The following is a 20,710-nucleotide window of genomic DNA, read 5'->3' as shown; positions in this document are numbered from 1 at the left end:
GAGTGTAAGCAGAACACCCAGAGAAAACCCATGCAAACACGGGGAGAACTCCACACAGAAACACCAACTGGTCCAGCTGGGACTTAAACCAGTGTCCAGCGTGGTTATTATTATATACACATGTTTTTAAAGAGCATGTTATCGATACCAAAATACACATTGCTTATTTGTCACGCTGGTAGACACAGAAGACAGAAGTGGTTATCTTTTCACATGTTTTATTCAAAATAAAGTCACTAATCACAAAGGGAATACAAAGGGTTAATGTATATACTGTTTTGATCTTCATACAGCAATGAGAGCATCAATAGTGTAGCATTCGATCTCACTAGAAGTTTGCTTGTTTTACACACAGTAGGAGAGTATACAGTTCATCTAGTTGGTAGTGGATCTTCTGGTAAACACATCTCATGTGTAAGCATTCGATTTCACAAGATGTTTGTTCTTATACCACTGCAGGTGAATACTTAGATACACAGTTCATCTAGTTGGTGGTGATTCTTCTGGTATCCACTACACAAGTGAGCTTTCCACTGAATCAGTGAGAAGGATCAGTAAGCAGATAAAGATCACCCGTAGGTGAGTACACAGGCACACAGTTCATCAGAGTGATAGCAGATCTCCCAGTAAACATCAGATAAGAATAATCACTTCCCTTGATCAGAATGAAGGACTCGATGACTCATGAGGAACAACTATGTATAAAGGTGAGAAGACACCGGAGCAAAGGTGAAGACAGCTATCTGACTTGAATACCGGCCGACGAGAAAACCAAGAAGATGGGTCTTTAAAGTGTCCATGGGTAATGAAGAACAGGTGCAAGTCGTTAGTAGTCTGATGAAGGTTCACTGGATTGGATGGAGGTGGTATGTGAGGGAGAACGTTGATTGGGTGAGCAGGAACAAGCTGGGGATGTGACATTATTACACACAATGGGATGCACAGCAACACGCTTGGAAAAGGTAATTAAATATGTTCAAAAATTAAAATTAAATGTGGATTAAAATGTAAAAAAATATTATCTACATACAGTTGAAGTCAGAATTATTAGCCCCCCTGAATTAATAGACCGCTTGTTTATTTTTTCCCCAATTTCTATTTAATGGAGAGCAGATTTCTTCAACACATATCTAAACATAGTAGTTTTAATAACTCAGTTCTAATAATGGATTTATTTTACCTTTGCCATGATGACAGTAAATAATATTTTGCTAGATATTTTTCAAGACACTTCTATACAACTTAAAGTGACATTTAAAGGCTTAAATAGGTTAATAAGGGTAACTAGGCAAGTTAGCGGAATTAGGCAAGTTATTGTATAATGATGGTCTGTTCTGTAGACTATCGAGAATAAAAAAAATAGCTTAAAAGGGCTAATAATTTTGTCCCTAAAATGGTGTTTAAAAAATTAAAACTGCCAAAATAAAACAAATAAGACTTTCTCCAGAAGAAAAAATATCATCAGACATACTGTGAAAATTCCCTTGCTCTGTTAAACATCATTTAGAAAATATTTAAAAAGAAGAAAAAAATTCGAAGGGGGCTAATAATTCTGACGTCAACTGTAAATATAAAAAAGCTACCTCCTTCATCTACAGAGGATTTTGTGGAATCCAGTTTGTTTCGTAGTCACGCATGAGCAGATACGTTTCATCCTTAGTGAATTGTTTCACAGCTTACGAAATCTGCCATATAAATAGCAAATCCATCATTGCACAATGGCAATTCTTTAAGTAAATGGGAGATAATTCTCTGATCGGTTTAACGCATGTTATGATCAAAACCCATGTATACCTTTTTGGATGTACTGACCTTTTTTCCCATCATTAAAATTGCCAACGTAAATTCACAACCTAAATGCATGCGCTTTAGACCAGGGGATCCCAAACTTTTCAGCATGCGATCCCTAAAATAACAATGCCAGTGACTCACGAGTCACGACCCTCAGTATTCTCTGGGGTGGTTATAGATAAATAATCCTTGCACACATCAATAGGCCCAAGTCTATTCATCATTTAATTAGGATAAAACCACTCAGAGACCATCCTCCATCTTTATTTGTGGCTTGTATTTATTTTTGATGTACGTGAGTGCCATAAAGGCATTAGAAAGTTTAACATAGTGCCAAAAAACTATTGTGCTGCATCTGATGGTATTGCTGTGTCTTTAATATAACCTAATTACCCCAGGGGTCTGAAATAATTGAAAAGTTTAATGTTAATGTTTTAATATTTATTATTAACATGTTAACAATGTTGCTATTAACTAGTATATTGGTTTGTTAAAATAGAGCCCCAAGAGTTTCGACTGCCAAGACTGTAAAGCACATGATGGTTTTGTTTGTTGTTCTAAGTAACTGGGTTGACGAAGTGTAAACCACGGCTTCATATGAAAAGGGTGCAAGATCAGCTGTTCATTTGCATTTAAAGAGACACAATAAAACATTTAAAATAATCTTTTACAGCATGGTATAATAAATGATCAACCCTGTATTTTGGTATGAAACCTGATACTTATATTACATATTGTAAAAAGTATAGAATAATTCTGTGAACTCAATTTAAAAAAGGACAAGCTACTCTATTGCGTACATCATTCGAACCCAGGATATTTTAACTGTACAATAATGTCTCTATGTATATTGTTTCACCATATACTGATATGAACACTAAAGTAAAAAATGACATTCTCTTTTAATATAGGTAGAGATAAAGAGAAGCCCAGTCTAAAATAAGTGCACCACACTTGTTGCCAAGCAACTAATTGAAAATGTGAGCAGAGGTGAGGTTAGGTTTATGATTTAACTTCTGATGAGACTATTTTAGCATATATCTTGTTTAATGAAATGTGTTGTGAGCTTTATTTTAGACTGCCATCAATTCATAACCTCTTATTCTATAAAGCACATACTATACAAAAAAAACATACATCATTTATTTGGTCTCATTTTCAGTGTTATGAAATAACCAAAGTCATGTTTAATATTACATCATATATTATGAGTGAAATTGGTTTGAAAACAGGATCTTTTCTGACCCATTTTTCATATTGTGCAACAAAGTACATTCCCTGCACTACTTTCAGTCAGTGGGCCAAACAGACTACTGATGAAAACCTTAAAAATGTATTTAGTGTTGAGTGATGCCAACATTTGCTACAGATTGATCAAATAAGAAACAAATTTAGGCTACTTTATTTGGCAAATTTCAGTCACTTTTTGTTACTTTAACAATAAAACGGCACGCATTTCACTATAAATTATACAACAAGTGTAAACAAAAAGCTAGGCAGCAAAGCAACAAGTTAGCCAGGACAGAGATGAACATGTACTCAACATGCATTAGATTTGCCAGTTTCCATTGTTTAATATTAGCCTAACAGTTTATTAATGAGACACGTTGTTACTAGTTTTGATCAGGTAGATGCACTGATGGAATGCAGTTTACAGAAAAAAGTCCAATAGAATTTTCCAACCCTATCAAACTTTTTAGACATAAAATGTAACATAATACCATGCGTACTTCAATATTAATTATGGAATGAGCGCTTATTTTGAGTCATTTTGGTGATTCAAAATCCCTACTTTGATTCTTTTGGTTAACTAATTTTGGTTGATTGATTTTGGTTGATTAATTTTGGTTGATTAATTTTGGTTGATTAATTTTAGTTGATTAATTTTGGTTGATTAATTTTAAATGTATTAATTTTAGTTGATTAATTTTGGTTGATTAATTTTGGTTGATTAATTTTAGTTGATTAACTTTGGTTGATTAATTTTGGTGAATTAATTTTTGTTGATTAATTTTGGTGAATTAATTTTGGTTGATTCATTTTAGTTGATTAATTTAAGTTGATTCATTTTAGTTGATTAATTTGGTTGATTAATTTTGGTTGATTAATTTTGGTGTATTAATTTTAGTTGATTAATTTTACTTAATTAATTTTAGTTGATTAATTTTGATTGATTAATCTTGGTGAGTTCATTTTAGTTGATTAATTTTGGTTGATTAATTTTGGTTGATTAATTTTGGTGTATTAATTTTAGTTGATTAATTTTAGTCGATTAATTTTAGTTGATTAATTTTAAATGTATTAATTTTAGTTGATTAATTTTAGTTGATTAATTTTGGTTGATTAATTTTGGTTGATTAATTTTAGTTGATTAACTTTGATTGATTAATTTTGGTGAATTAATTTTTGTTGATTAATTTTGGTAAATTCATTTTGGTTGATTCATTTTAGTTGATTAATTTAAGTTGATTCATTTTAGTTGATTAATTTTGGTTGATTAATTTTGGTGTATTAATTTTAGTTGATTAATTTTAGTCGATTAATTTTAGTTGATTAATTTTGATTGATTAATCTTGGTGAGTTCATTTTAGTTGATTAATTTTAGTTGATTAATTTTGGTAAAATAATTTTAGTCGATTAATTTTGATTGATTAATTTAGGTTGATTAATTTTTGATGATTAATTTTGGTGAATTTATTTTGGTTGATTTATTTTGAATAATTCATTTTGATTTATTCATTTTGGTTGATCCATATTACTGGGGTGACACAGTGGTGCAGTAGGTAGTGCTGTCGCCTCTCAGCAAGAACGTCGCTGGTTTGAGCCTCGCCTGGGTCAGTTGGTGTTTCTGTGTGGAGTTTGCATGTTCTCCCCGTGTTTGCGTGGGGTTCCTCCAGGTGCTCCGGTTTTCCTGACAGTCCAAAGACATGCAGTACAGGTGAATTGGAAAGGCTACATTGTCCGTAGTGTATGAGTGTATATGGATATTTCCCAGAGATGGGTTGCAGCTGAAAGGGGATCCGCTGTGTAAAACATATGCTGGATAAGTTGGCTGTACATTCTGCTGAGGCAACCCCATTATTAAAGGGATTGAGCCGAAAAGAACATGAATAAATGATTCATATTGGTGAATTAATTTTGCTTCATTGCTTGATATATTTTGGTAAATTAATTTTGGTTGATTCATTTTGGTTGATTTATTTGAGGTAATTCATGTTGGTGAATTCATTTTGGTTGATTGTCACGAAATTGTCACAAGAAACTTTAATCTTAAAATCATTGTAGAAACATGATTGATATAATTGATGATATTTGGCGTTTAGAAAATGTGTGATAATGCTTGTTATTATATCATTTAAAAATAAAGTTTTACATATGGTTAAGTAATTACCAGTTAATGTACTGTTGGTTATTTTTGCCTCCTTAAAAAGAATAATTAAATTGCAATTCTTATTATAATTTCTTTAAAATATGCTATAAAACAGGTTAAAGGAGTCAGATTCGTTTCTTATGAGAACGAGATAGTGGACATTTTGTTCATACAGCCTAAACCTTAGTCTTTAGCTTTTACCTAAAGTATATACAAGTCGTGAACTTATTACACACATCAAGTTTGGCAGATAAGTAGAGTAACCCCACAGTGAAGCGATGATGTAATATCCGCCGAGAGTCTCCACACATCTCTCAAACTTTTCTGCGCCCGGAGCGACGATGACAGCGCTCGCATTTTCCGCGGCTCTGTCGAGAATCTCTGGTCCCAGCGAACGGACAAGCTCCATCTGAACCATCGCGGGGAATCGGGCTGAAAGAGACACGTAGGCGGGAGACTCGAGGCAGAATGCGGCCGCTGTTCGTGGTGCTGAAACCGCTGTGTTTTCTCGCCCTGCTCGGCTACTGCCCTTCCGCGGTGAGTCTTACTGACTTCACATACACAAAAACTTGACATGTCTGAGTCCGGCTGCTAAAACAGCACTGAGTCAGAGGAACAGGGTGTATGAAAGGCTGAGTGTGGACGCAAAGTAACTAATAAGGCTCTCGGTGTCATTTTTGTGAGGTATTCTTATGTTAATGCGATAATATCATTTAGTGACACCCTAAGTCTAGAGAGAGGGAGTTAATACGATGCAATGCAACTAAGCTGGCTGGATTTTATGTAAATATCCATAAGGGAAAAAATGTTTTGGTAAGAACATTATGTTATACTGAATGGACGACATTAAACGATTCAGTTTTCAATCAGTTTTATTTCCGGCGTTTAAACGGTTGTAAGCATCCACATGTACAGTACTGAGCATTAGCTGTTTGTTGCCTAAATGCATAGTAAAAAGTAAAGTATGTGCAACAATGCATTTTGTACTCCGTTTTTTTTTTATTTGCTGCTAGATGTGTTTTAATAATTTATACGTCATAATAAATAAGAACTTATATGTTTATTTTTTTCCTAATAAAAAAAAAAGTTATTTGGGAAACAATAGTTTATAAATATGGTATTGTAAATCGCATGCCTTTCCACAGAACAAAATGAACTATAATTACAATTTTCTTCCCATTATTTATTTTCTGTACACTATTACAACCATAATATACTAGTTAATTATTTTAATTATTAATTTATTTGTGTATTTTTCAACATTAGTGTATTTTTAGTTTATATTATTAGACTATAGTAGCCTATACTGTCATCCAAATGAAGATGTGTTTTCTGCAGTAAGTACAGAAGTAGCCTTTAAAAACAGCCATTAAATACCTTAAGTTGTAATATAAAGGCAGTGTAACAGTTCATGCTGTATGTACCGATTGCTAATTTTTAAAACTAGTCTAAAACACATATTAAATTATTAATCCACTAATATGACACTAAAATATTTTGATACAAAGTGAGAAGGAAAGCAAGGCTTTTAAACTGCAAAGTGCTATGGAAATGTTTGGGAAAAACACACTGAATTTTTTATGAATAATTTAAATTAATGTAAGATCTAAATAAATTAATAAACATAGAATTAAAGCTAAAATGTACATAATAAAATATAAAAAATAAACTTAGATTAATAATAATAACTACTTAAATTGGATGGATGGATGGATGGATGGATGGGTGGGTGGGTGGGTGGTTGGATGGATGGATGGATGGATGGATAGATAGATAGATAGATAGATAGATAGATAGATAGATAGATAGATAGATAGATAGATAGATAGATAGATAGATAGATAGATAGATAGATAGATAGATAGATAGATAGATAGATGCTTTTTATATATTAAGATGGGGGTCTTTCACACCACACTCTCAGAAATCAAGGTACAGGAGCTGTCACTGGGGCAGTACCTTTTCAAAAGATACATATTTGTACCCAAAGAATTTACAGTAAAGGCGCATATTAGTGCCCAAATGTACCTAAAAAAGTACCTTTGAGGGACCATTATGGAACCTTTAGGTATCAATATGTACCTTTTGAAAAAGTACTGCCCCAGTGACAGCGTCTGTACCTTTATTTCTGAGAGTGCAGGATGATCATTTTTGGACATCTAGGTCATCTAGAATATTAAAAACCCCTAAACAACAGCATCTGACATTGCTAAAGAGTTTAAGAGAGAAATGTTTTCTTTGTCAGCCTGTTCTCGGCATCATTATTAATCTGTATGCTATCCCAAAGGGGTCTTTTTCAGCACTGGGTCAAGATCAAAATCTGCAATGCTGACAAACAGCTATCTATTTGTCTTGTAAAACCCAGAGAATTCATCTGAATGTGACTGGAAACAAAAGAAGCCTGTAGTATCTGAAAGTGTCACGAGAATCTCTCATTTAGTCTTAATAAACCCAGCTGCAGTTCTTATTTGAGGAGCAGAATCCCTCGGCTCATATCTCATAATGACAGTGAACTAGCAGGAAGTGCCCATCCAACTTGGATATGTTACAATTTGCTGAAATTGCAGTTAGTTGGTAGTTGCAGCAGCTTCAGGAAGTGTGCCAGAGTGTGTAAAGCACCCACTTTTTTTTTTTTTTTCAACTCGCCTGTAAAAGGCTAGTCCCCAGAGCCGGCCTTTCAGAGCCTGCTGCGAGAGTGGAGGGGAAAAAAAAAGAATGAATGTGGGTGTTTACAAAGCGCCTTTATTGTTGTAGACAATCTAGGGAAATTTTAGGTGATGAAGGTGGAGAGAGAGGCTTTATCATGAAGGTGTTGCAACGGGGGCTATTTGTAGTCAAAACACACTTCTTTGTTTTTTCTTCTTTTATCTGCTGTGGTTTAGCAGCTCGCGATTGAATTGGATTCAGTTTGATGAGTGCATGAATCTAAATGAATTTTCTGAATATTCTTCCATGTTAAAGTAGGGCTGTCCCTATAGGAGGTCACTGTCCTGCAAAGTTTAGCTTTAATCCAAATGAAAGCACTTAAATATCCGCTTGTTAAGTTGTGACGTATGGAATACTGTTTCCGGTGTTCTGTTGATTTGTCATACCTTGTCAGATTGTCCTACCTCCCATTCAAAAAGTAGGCAGCACATTTAGATGTCGGTAGTAGGTAGTGCTGTCGCCTCACAGCAAGAAGGTCACTTGTTCGCCTAGTTCAGTTGGCGTTTCCGTGTGGAGTCTGCATGTTCTCCCTGCGTTCGTGTGGGTTTCCTCCGGGTGCACCGGTTTCCCCCACAGTCCAAAGACATTTGGTATAGGTGAATTGGGAAGGCTAAATTGTCGGTTGTGTATGAATGTGAATGAGTTTGTGTGGATATTTTCCAGAGATGGGTTGTGGCAAGAAGGGCATCCGCTGCGTAAAAATGTGCTGGATAAGTTGGCAGTTCATTCCGCTGTGGCGACCCCACATTAATAAAGGCACTAAACTGAAAAAAAAATGAATGGAAAAAAAAAAAAAAAAAAAAAAAAAAATATATATATATATATATATATATATATATATATATATATATATATATATATATATATATATATATGGTTCATTTGTTAATTTTTTGTGGACTTTTTTCAGTTTTTTACATATTGTATTGTGTCCACTTGTTCTGTGTTAGTTTATATACAATTGAAGTCAAAATTATTAACCCACTTGAATTATTAGCCCCTCTGTTTATTTTTTTCTCAAGTTTCTGTTTAACTGACAGAAGATTATTTCAACTCATTTCTAAACATAATAGTTTTAATAACTCATCTCTATAAAAAATTTATTTTACCTTTGCCATGATGACAGTGAATATTGAAACATTTAAAGACTTAATTGGGTTAATTAGGTTACTAGGCAGGTTAGGGTAACTAGGCAAGTTATTGTATAATGATGGTTTGTTCTGCAGTCAATCGAAAAAATATCTAAAGGGGCTAATAAGTTTGTCCTTAAAATGGCGTTAAAAAAATAAAAACTGCTTTATTCTAGCTGAAATAAAACAAATAAGACTTTCTCCAGAAGAAAAAATCTTATCAGACATATTGATAAAATTTGGGAAACATAATTTGGAAAATATTCAAAAATGAAAAAAATTTATATATATATATATATATATATATATATATATATATATATATATATATATATATATATATATATATATATATATATATATATATATATATATATATATATATATATTTTTTTTTTTTTTTTTTTTTTTAATCACTTTGTCAACGTTTATTATTACCATTTGTTGAGTCTTCCCTATCCAGTTTGATAAAGTGCTTGGACCAAAAATCTGATTTGTGTGGCATCACACTTAACAAGCGGATAGAGTATGTCAAAAACAGCAAATATGAACATATGAAAAATTTAGTTGGTAAATACCTGGTTGACCTACTACTTCTGGCTGAGTTTCTGAATAATGCGTTGAGTGGAATATGTCTGCATTTCATTCATTCATTTTCCTTCGGCTTAGTCCCTTTATTCATCTGGGGTTACCACAGCAGAATAACTGCCAACTTATCCAGTATATGTTTTACACAGTGGATGCCCTTACAGCTGCAACCTAGTACTAGGAGGAATCATCCATACACATTCACACACTTACACCATGGCCAATTTAATTTTGTCACGTCTTTGCACGTCTTTGCAATGTGGGGAAACCGGAGCACCCGGGGGAAACCCACCAGCAACCTTCTTGCAGTGAGGTGACGGTGCTAACCACTGAGCCACTGTGTCGCCCGTCTGCATTTTATTCATACTACAAATAATCTAGAGCAAACATTTTTAGCGCTCAAGAAGTAAGTTTATATTGAAATACAGAACCTGCTCTGATTTTGTATACACCAAAGGCCTTCAGATTCAATAGGAGCCTTTTAGTCTTGTGTGATTGAACAAAATTCTACTGGACATTGACCCTCCAGGAACAGTTTGAGATGTCTCCTGATAACCAGTAAAATTATATATTTAACTGCACTGACATAAGCACAAAACTTAAACTGAATTAAGTTGGAAAACTATATTGTCTAGGCCACAGGTGTCAATTCCAGTTCCTGGAGGGCCGCAGCTCTTTTCACAGTTTAGTTTCAACCCTAATTAAGCCTAATTAAGCTCACCTGATCAAACTAAGTCCTTCAGGCTTGTTGGAGACCTACAGGTGATGCTGCGGTCACATTAGAGCAGGGGTGGGCAAACTTGATCCTCGAGGGCCAGTGTCCCTGCAGAGTTTTGTTCCAACACTAGTCAAACACACCTGAACATGCTAATCAGTGTCTTTAAGATCACAATAAATCTATAAGCAGGTGTGTTTGATTAGGGTTGGAGCTAAACTGTGCAGGACACTGGCCCTCCAGGCACGAGTTTGCCCACCCCTGCACTAGAGTTTGTGCGTGTGAAATTCTGTTGTATGGCACTTCGAAAAGAGGGATTAGACATTTAAAAAAGCAAGCAAATGGTCCATGTATTAAATTTCTGTACTGAGAGGTCATGTTTTAATCTTTTATTGGTCTCACGCAATCATGTGATGTGATTTCGCGGGTCAGAGTTTACCAAGCTTTAGCTTTCCAACGCAGCGAACTGTGAAACTTGTTGCACTACAGTAGCTTGTGTTTCCGGTCTGACGCATTCACATGCGTATGAATGGAAGTCTATGTGGAGAAAAGTCCAGTGTGACCGCTGCAATGGCTGCACGATTTATCAAAAAAAGGATTGAGATCTTGAATCGATCCTACAATCTTAATTCAGCTTTTCTACGATTCAGCCAATTATATTTTCAAGAGCATGAGAGAAGCATAAAGGTGAGTTGCACAAGTCTTTTTATTGTTATACATATGCTGCTAGGCAACATGTACACCTCCAAATGGTGTTAAACGTGTCACTTAACAAATTTAAGTGTATAATTCACCCTAAAATGTCATTTCTGTCTTAATGTAATGATGTATTCGCAGCCGCAAAATCACACGTGAGCTGACGCACTGTTTGTTTACCTCAGAGAGGACGCGCGCGTGCACGCCATGGCTACTTTAGTGAACAGAACCTGTATAGAATGTGAATAACAGGTAATGAAGTTGTACATAAAGTTCAGTTTTCTGCACAGAGCGATCGTTTGATAGCCATGCGGGAAGTATGATTTGCATGTATGGTTTTTTTTTTTTCCTCACAGCAGACATGAACGCACACGGCAGTAAAGTGCAACAGGCGCGTGCATCATTTAAACGATCAGATTTTAGAGTTACAGTATAATTACGCAAATCACTTGATATGTTTTTTTCTTTCAGCAAACACAAAAGTGTTTGAAAAATGTGCATTACAACAAATGTTTACTGGGTCAGTATAACTACTCTAGCCTATATAATGTTGAATATAATGCAGGAGAGAAACTGATAATGACAAATGTCTCATTTTACCAGTGAAGAAAAATGATCTAATAATGCTGTCAATGACAGATGACAAGCATATGTCTATATGATAATTCAACTTTAAAATTATGAATAGTTGTATTCTGATGTCATCACTTTACTGTGAATCAACAAACAGGACATATTTAGTCTGTCCGAATCTATCGTTCCATGTATATACAAAATGTAGCATTTAACCAACAGTAGATCTACACATTGGCCTATTATTATTATTGTTGTTTTAACATATGTTTGAGAAATAACACTAATAATAGCCTATTCATATTGACCTTTACTTTGCATCTACAAAATTGTGAGAAAATTGTGATCTTTATTTTAGGCAAAAATAATGAAGTCCCAATCACTGCTTTAGTGTGTTGGAGCAGGGTTGGAACTAAACTGTGCAGAGCAATGGCCCTCCAGAAACTGAAATTGACACCTGTGATCTTGGCTAATGTCTTCTATATGAAGTGGTTAAATGCTCTATTTACAATTGCTTGGTGGTTTTAATTTTGGTTCAGATATGGACAGACCAATTTGTTGATTAAAAAGTTTAATAAATAAATAAAAAAAATTTGGTTGGGTTGAGTCGATATCTGACAGTAATCAGTAATTTACACAATACACTGTATAATTTACACATTAAGTATGAAGTAATCAATCCAAGCTCAATCAACATTAAGTTAACCTCTATCTAACTATGTGGTTGGTTAAATAGTTAACTAGTTACCCATTAGGTTAAACTAATATAAAGTATTGAGGAATGAAAAAGCCTTGCTTAGTCATAGATTAATCTACCATATTTACAGATGGACAAAAGCCATTGATAAACCACCAAAATATACAGCATAAAAATGCTAAATATGAACAAAAAATAGTGGCCAAGTTTTGAATAGCATTTATTGTACAGCTGTAAGAGTTAACATTGCAGTCAAATCTATTTACTCTGGAGAAAATAGCTAATTATTACTACCAAATATTGAAAACAAATTATTTTTCACATTTAAATGCTGTAGAGACATCCATCAGACCCCAGAATAACTACCAAGAAAGAATACCTATCTGAAGGGTAGTCTAGGTGATGAATGAGAGGCTCTCTCATATCAAAGCATTTTTTTTTTAAACAGATGCTATGCTTATAAATAAATCACAAATTTGAAATCTAACGAAAGAAATAAAGTACGTTCTTGTCTAAAAAAAAAGCCTAAAATATACTGTATATGTTGTGGTTTAACAGCCACAAGATTTGTCAAACTGTTGTTTCAATCTTTAGTTTGAAGCTTGCTGCAGTTATATATTGTATGTATACATGTATACATACATATACACATGAGCAATATCACATGAGTAGCAGTGCGTTATGGCTGTATATCGGCACAGGTGGGAGGCGTGACTTAGTGTCTCACCAGTGACAATATACAGCCACATCACACTGCTACTCATGTGATATTGCGTTTATACAACTCACTGGTATAATTTAATGGTATAATCATGTATATTAAAAAAGAAAATCAAACACAGAGAGTCTTAAAACCTCTTTTTTATAAGGAACTACTTTCTTCCGCCATTCATTCACACCTGCAGCTGACATCAGAACAGCAGAAACCGCTACTTCGCAAACATCATTTAAGAGCTAGTATTTAAATGATTCTCCAGCTTAATATCTAAAGTGATGAAAAACAGGTGATTTTGCTCACATTTTAAGATTATAAGGCTGAACGGCATGAAACACTACCAGATTACTGTTTGCGATAAGGATAAATACTAAAGTTATGTGGACATATCTTCTTTCTTTATGTTTACTGAACTAGTCTGCAGTAACAAAAACGAAAACAGCAGACTCATTGGAAACAAACTGGCCAACCAAAAAGTAACTCAGGGTTATATGATGAGTGGTCAACACAAAATACACACATTTCACACATTGGGAAATATTTAAAAAAGAAAAAAATTAAAGGGGGGCTAATAATTCTCATAGTTGAAGTAAGAATTATTAGCCCCCCTTTAAATATGTTTCCTTTATAAATATTTCCCAAATGATGTTTAACAGAGCAAGGAAATTTTCACAGCATGTCTGATAATATTTTTTCTTCTTGAGAAAGTTATTTGTTTTATTTCGGCTAGAATAAAAGCAAAGCAAATAAAATTATTAGCCTCTTTAAGCTATATATTTTTTCAATAGTCTACAGAACAAACCATCGTTATACAATAACTTGCCTAATTACCCTAACCTGCTTAGGTAATCTAATTAACCTAGTTAAGCCTTTAAATGTCAATTTAAGCTGTATAGAAGTATCTTAAAAAATATCTAGTCAAATATTATTTACTGTCATCATGGCAAAGATAAAATAAATCAGCTATTAGAAATTAGTTATTAAAACTATTATGTTTAGAAATGGGTTGAAAAAAATCTCTCCACTAAAGAGAAATTGTGGAAAAAAATAAACAGCGGGTTAATAATTCTGACAATATATTGTCAGAATATAAAAAGTCCACAAAATATTTACAATAGAACAACTCTGTGCATAACCTAGTAAAACTATCATCATGCTTTTTCTTTGCATTTTTTAAAAGTCTTGCAGTAAATGATGTACCATGTAAATGCATCACAAAGTAGTCACATTTCAGTTTCACTCTGCTCCTTTAAGCATGCTTGAGGCATGAAAATCAGATTATGTCACATTAATAGATTCATTGCATTAAAAGTTTCGCTTACAATGTTTTTTCACTTTATTTTCACAAACATAAAGATCTGCATGCCTCTGCTGTGTTTCTTTATGAACAGACCATCAGACCAAAGGAAGGCTGGCAGGTTTACAGTTCAGCACAGGATGCCGACGGTCGCTGCATCTGTACGGTTGTGGCACCAGAACAGAGCCTGTGCTCCAGAGATGCAAAGAGCAAGCAGCTCCGCCAGTTGCTGGAGAAGGTGTGTGCGCACATCAATGTGTGTCTAAGAACGCTAAAGTCGTTTTATATTGAGATCTGGTTTGGATAACAAAAGCTTTCATTGCAGAGATTTGAAAGCATTATGCGAAACTGCTCACCATTTTCATCTGCTAAAAATGCCACAGGCTTCTCTGTAGCTGATTGTGGAGGAGCATAAAGATGATGGTAATGCAAAAACGGCCTAAAGGGTGTTTAAGGCCCCCTCTTGTTCCTCCTTCCTACGCTTTTTCTTTTCAGTTGAAATAATATTCAATGATAGTTGATTTTAGAGACCAATAAACCATCTTCTTTTGTTTGGTGGAGGCTAGCGAAGGAGGTAATAGGGTTAACAACCCATACATAGTCCCATTTTTGTCTCTGAAATCTATCTTTGCTTTGGTTGTGTTGAATGGAATTATGGAAATGGAGAATTCCTCAGAGACACAGTGTCAGGGCTGATTTACGCCAGTTGGAAATGTAATTTAAATCTACCGCATCTTGCTTTTTTTTGCAGTTCAAAGAATGATTAATGGATCCTAACTTCATTTCGGCCCATCTTCCTCTCTTAAGATTCAGAACATGTCGCAGTCAATCGAAGTGCTGAACCTGAGGACCCAGAGGGATTTCCAGTATGTCATGAAAATGGAGAGCCAGATGAAAGGACTCCGATCAAAGTTCAGACAAATCGAGTCCAACCGAAGAACATTATTGACTAAAAACTTTCAGGTGGGCTACCATTAAAGTCATGCCTCGGAGAAAATCAATGGCTCTTTCTCGTATGAACAGAGCGGTCTGAAAAAGCCACACTTGTCATTACTCTCCAAGAATGAATCAAATTCCACTTCATGAATAGCTTTTTTACAATCATTTGAAAAGGCAGTCCAACATTCCTGGAAATCCTGTAAACCCCTAAAGGTCATGCTTTATTTGTGTTATATTCAGAACATCTTGATGTTACCAGTGAAGCATCTGTTTCTACTAATGAAAGCAAATCTCTTCTTGTGACTTAATTTAATCGCTTGTCTGGTTTTGCAGGAGCTGAAGGGGAAGATGAATGAGTTGCAGCCGCTGATTCCGGTTTTGGAGCAGTATAAAACTGATGCCTCACTCATTTCCCAGTTCAAGGAGGAGCTCAGGAATCTCTCTGTGGTGCTGATGGCCATTCAGGAGGAGATCGGAGCGTATGATTATGAGGAGCTCCAGCAAAGGGTCCTTGGCTTGGAGGGAAGACTGAGGAACTGCATGAACAAACTTAGTGAGTTTTAAACTTTCTAAACTCTTAGGCTAATCCTGCTCCTGGAAGGCCAGTGTCCGGCACATTATCAGTCCCATTAGGCTAGTCATTTCACTCTTTGTGATGCCTCTCAGGCATGCAAGTGTAGCTCCCATCTAGTTGAATGGAGTTTCTAGTTGAACATCAAATTCTCCAAAGCTGTTTTTCAAGTTTACCATTAAGCTTAATATTTGAAATGACCAATAAAAATAAAAATAAAAATTACTGTCTTCTAAATTTTGTTTCCTAAGCTAATGCGTGTTCACACTCAAAAAGAACACGACACCAACCACCTTTATGGTCAAATATCATCCTGTCTATCAAACCATGTGTTGTTTCACACAATATCATCCTCTGAAAAAATGCCAAGTCTCATTTTGAAAATCTTTTCCCAAAATGACAGCCACCTTATTGTTTATGGGGAGTATTTAAGTGGCTGAAGTGGTCAAGTGGTATTCTATAGTATTTGAAAATATAGCACCCTCACTATTTAAACACGGCTTAACAAGCTAATCAAGGTCTTACTAGACAAATTCAAAACTTTCAGACAGTTGGAGCTAAACTCTTTAGAACAGTGGCCCTCTAGGACTGAGTTTGGACACCCTTGTCTTGGGCTGACTTGATTATACAAGAGCTGACATTATTTATCATTCTCTGTTGTGTCAGCATGTGGTAAGCTGATGAAAATCACTGGGCCTATCACTGTGAAGACATCAGGAACGAGGTTTGGAGCATGGATGACAGATCCTCAGGCTTCACCGAAGAATAACAAGGTAACATATAGCTCTATGCAACAGCAATATTGTTTCTCAGAACATTTGTTTCATTTCCCCCAGGATTTTATTTTATACACACACAAAAAAACACTTCTATGGGGACTTTAAAGAATTCACAGCTCTATCACACCAAATATACCATATATTTTTTAATTGTGTAAAAATCAATATTTATTATATGAGAAGAAAAACAAAATAGGGGGTGACGCGGTGGTGCAGTTAGTATCGCTAATGCCTCACAGCAAAAAGGTCGCTGGTTTGAGTCTCGGCTTGGTCAGTTGGCATTTCTGTGTGGAGTTTGCCATGTTCTCCTCGTGTTCGCGTGGGTTTTCCTGCGCTTGCTCCGGTTTCCCCCAAAGTCTATAGACATGCAGTACAGGTAAAATGGGTAGAGTGTGGATGGATGTTTCCCAGAGATTGGTTGCAGCTGGAAGGGCATCCGCTGCCTAAAATTAAGGTAGTATTAGATAAAATTCTCATCCTGTAATGCTTTGAGAATTATGTAATCAAAGAAAGAACATTGATATATTAATGGAATTATATAATATATATATAAAACATACTGTATATGTAAAGTACAGGGAATTTTGCAATCAAATAAAATGGTTATTAATCAGATAATACACTCCCCATAAAAATAATAAAATAAAAACACCACCTGGATTTAACTAAGTAACAAGGCAAGTACCTAACATTGAATAATTATTACATAGAAAATTATGTTTCAGCTGGTAAGTTATTTAACCATAACTGATGCAGAGAGTAGCTTGTCTTTCTTAAACAACCATGTTTAAAGACATCCTGTGATTGTAGAAAAGATGTCAATCTAAAAAAAAACTTCAATGATTGAGATCACTTAAACATCTGGTGAAATCAAATTTAAAAAAAGAACAGTAATAGGACTCACGGCTATGTTAACCCTCTAATTGCTCCACCAAGAAAACATAGTTGGATTAAATTTCATAGCTCCTAAAGTTGCTAGTTAATAAACTTGACGTGTTTTCTTTTAACACATACTATAATTTCTAAAATATCAACCTCTACCAAATGGTTGATATGTCGGTTTATGGTAAAAGTACTGGAATTAATACATATACTATGAAAAATCTGAAAACATGAGACCAATTTATTTTTTTAAAACACAATCAAAATTAACATGTTTTCTTTTTTCTTTTTTTTTTTTTTTTGTTTGTTTTGTTTCGTTTGTTTTTTTACCGTAAAACCAAAATCAAGTGTAGTGATTGCTTTGTGTGTAAACCATTATTTAAAACAGTCCAAATATGGACAATCATTTGGTGGAGCAGGCAATTAAAGGGTTAATAGAACCCTTCTATTAAGAGCAGTTTCACAGTTCTACTGTGTAGCCTTAAGAAAATCACTTATCAATGAAGCTAATTGGATAAAATGCTTCAATTTGCAAGGGATGATTATTATTAGGCTTTGGAGCATTAGAAGAAGGTCATGTGGTCAGATGAGTCCAGAGTTGCCCTGTTCCAGAATGATGTGTACATCAGGGTAAAAAGAGAGGCAGATGCCTACCACACAAGCCTGTAGGGCCAGTGCTGTGATCTGGGAATGCTGCATTGTTCAAATCTATGTTCGGCAATGTTGTGTGCCCAAAGAATGTGCCCAGTGACTACCTGAATAAGCTGAATAACCAGGCTATAAAATTAATGAATCAATTAAATCGATTCACCGGTCAATCTACGTTCCTACTCTCACCTATGGTCATGAGCTTTGGGTCATGACCTAAAGCACAAGATCTCGGATACAAGCACCCTTATAGATAGGGTGAGGAGTTCTGTCACTCGGAGTAGAGCAGCTGCTCCTCCACATCGAGAGAAGTCAGCTGAGGTGGCTCGGGCATCTGTTTCGGATGCCTCCTGGACACCTACCTAGGGAGTTGTTCCAGGCATGTACCACCGGGAGGAGACCTCGGGGAAGACATAGGACACGCTGGGGGCACTATGTCTCTAGGCTGACCTGGGAACGTCTCAGGATCCCCCCGGAGGAGCTGGAGAAAGTGTCTGGGGAGAGAAAAGTCTGGGATTCTCTCCTAGGACTGCTGCCCTGGCATCCCGGCCCTGGAAAAGCGGTTGAAAAAGAATGAATGAATGAATGTATGAATGAAACAATCAATCAATCAATCAATCAATCAATCAATCAATCAATCAATCAATTGATTGTTGCTTCCCTAATGGTATGGGCATGTTCTAAGATGACAAAGCTAGAATTCAGCTGGCTTAAACAGTGAAAGAGTCGGACATCTTATTACACATGAATTGGCCACCACAAAGTCCATGACCTAACCCTATTAAGAATCTTTTGGATGTACTAGAGAAGAATTTGCACAGTGGTCCAACCACTCCCATTATCAAAACAAGAGTATGGCTAAAAAATGACGCAATTCTGGCCAGGAATAAATGTTGTGACATTAAAGAAGTTGCAGCAAGTGTTTGCTGTAATCAAGGCTAAAGGCGGTCCTACGAAATATTAAAATGTACAACTTTTTTTGACAGGCAGTATCAAATCAAACATTCAAACACCTTCATTATTTCCTACAATGTATTCACTATAGTTTAGTAATCGGTAATTACTTAGTTCTTGTGTTTCTTGTGTACTCATTAATCTTGATAAAGTCAAGTCAGATTAAAAATGTACAGTATGTGATGGATTACAATCAACCAAAAAAATATTTAGACAACAGTTAGCATGAATATTTACACAACTACAAAGCAACATTTTTCTGAGCCACTCTTTGCCTCAATGAAAGCCTGTAGTCTTCTGAGGCACCCACTTCTACTATCAACCTTAAAGCTCACAAAGGTTTATTGCTAAAATAACCTAATCTAATTCACACTCAAATGTTCCAATGCAGGTTTGGTACATGGACAGCTATACCAACAACAAGATTGTCCGTGAGTACAAATCAGTCAGCGACTTCGTAGCAGGAGTCGAGTCCAAAACCTACAACCTCCCGTTCCACTGGGCAGGAACCAATCATGTGGTCTACAATGGCTCGCTGTACTACAACAAATACCAGAGCAACATCATTGTCAGATACAGCTTTGAAAGTGGCCGGGTCACGACTCAGAGAGCCCTGGAGTCTGCAGGATTCCACAATGTCTATCCATACACCTGGGGCGGATTCTCTGACATTGACCTGATGGCTGACGAGCTCGGTTTATGGGCCATCTATGCCACCAATCAGAATGCAGGGAATATAGTGATCAGCCGACTGGATCCTCAGACTATCCAGGTTCTGAACTCCTGGAACACAGAATACTCCAAACGCAATGCAGGCGAGTCCTTCATGATCTGCGGCACACTCTATATCACCAACTCACACCTGACCGGAGCCAAGGTTTACTACTCTTACTCCACCAAAACATCCACCTATGAGTACATGGACATCCCTATTCATAACCAGTACTTTCACATGTCCATGCTGGATTACAATGCCAGGGATCGTGCACTTTACGGATGGAACAACGGCCACCAGGTACTGTTCAATGTCACGCTTTTCCACATTATTAAAACTGACGATGAATCCTGAGAGACGTAGCCTGAGGTGAGAGGAAATCTATCTACAGTTACACTATTTAATTACTGTGGTATTGCTTTGAAATAATGGGATTTTTATGTTACAATCAAGAGATGAGTTTAGTTGGAGGTTCTCTGGGGGCCTCTGGAAATGTCATTTGTCAAACATTTGTGATTAAATTCAAAATCAGACTTGGATATTGACATTTATGAACTTTTAAGACTCTATTTAAATGTTGTTTGTGAAACTTTCAATGTGTGACAGTGATGTTCAGCTGTAATACTTGATTTAACAAAGAATGTAACTTAATACTTAATACTAAAAACTATATTTAAAACTAGAAAAAATCATTACACACATACTGATCTGTCAGACTCCATCACTTTGTTTTGGTTTGTCAAATATTCATGGAATTAAAGGGATAGTTAAATCAAAAGTGTAAATTTGCTGATCGTTTACTCCAACATGAAGGTGACCTTTTTCTTTGGGGGAATATTAAAGGGCCATAAAACCCCCACTGTCTCACCAGGGTGTTCTTGTGTGAAAAGTCAGGCAAGTGGCTGGGTCCAGCTTTGTTTAGGTGGGAGTGGCGAAAGAGGAAA

The 20,710-nt window shown here is 35.6% G+C and overlaps 1 protein-coding gene across 2 annotated transcripts; it reads left to right on the top strand.

Annotated features, from left to right (window-relative positions):
* Positions 1 to 865: 865 nt before the first annotated feature.
* On the top strand, positions 866 to 20,623 carry olfm3b (olfactomedin 3b). Of its 2 annotated transcripts, none has more exons than XM_068213718.2 (6): positions 866 to 962; positions 14,373 to 14,516; positions 15,086 to 15,241; positions 15,551 to 15,770; positions 16,455 to 16,561; positions 19,443 to 20,623. In XM_068213718.2, exons 1-6 carry the CDS (start codon positions 933 to 935, stop codon positions 20,118 to 20,120), a joined length of 1,335 nt encoding a protein of 444 aa, XP_068069819.1. In that variant the 5' UTR covers positions 866 to 932; the 3' UTR covers positions 20,121 to 20,623. The 2 variants fall into 2 exon arrangements, with proteins under 2 accessions (XP_068069819.1, XP_690154.2); XM_685062.8 differs by lacking the exon at positions 866 to 962 and adding an exon at positions 5,280 to 5,698.
* Positions 20,624 to 20,710: the final 87 nt, after the last annotated feature.

Source organism: Danio rerio, chromosome 2 (genome assembly GCF_049306965.1).
Source record: "Danio rerio strain Tuebingen ecotype United States chromosome 2, GRCz12tu, whole genome shotgun sequence".
NCBI lineage: Eukaryota > Metazoa > Chordata > Actinopteri > Cypriniformes > Danionidae > Danio > Danio rerio.
Note: the sequence above shows the minus strand (reverse complement) of the source record. Positions and strands in the feature narration are given on the sequence as shown.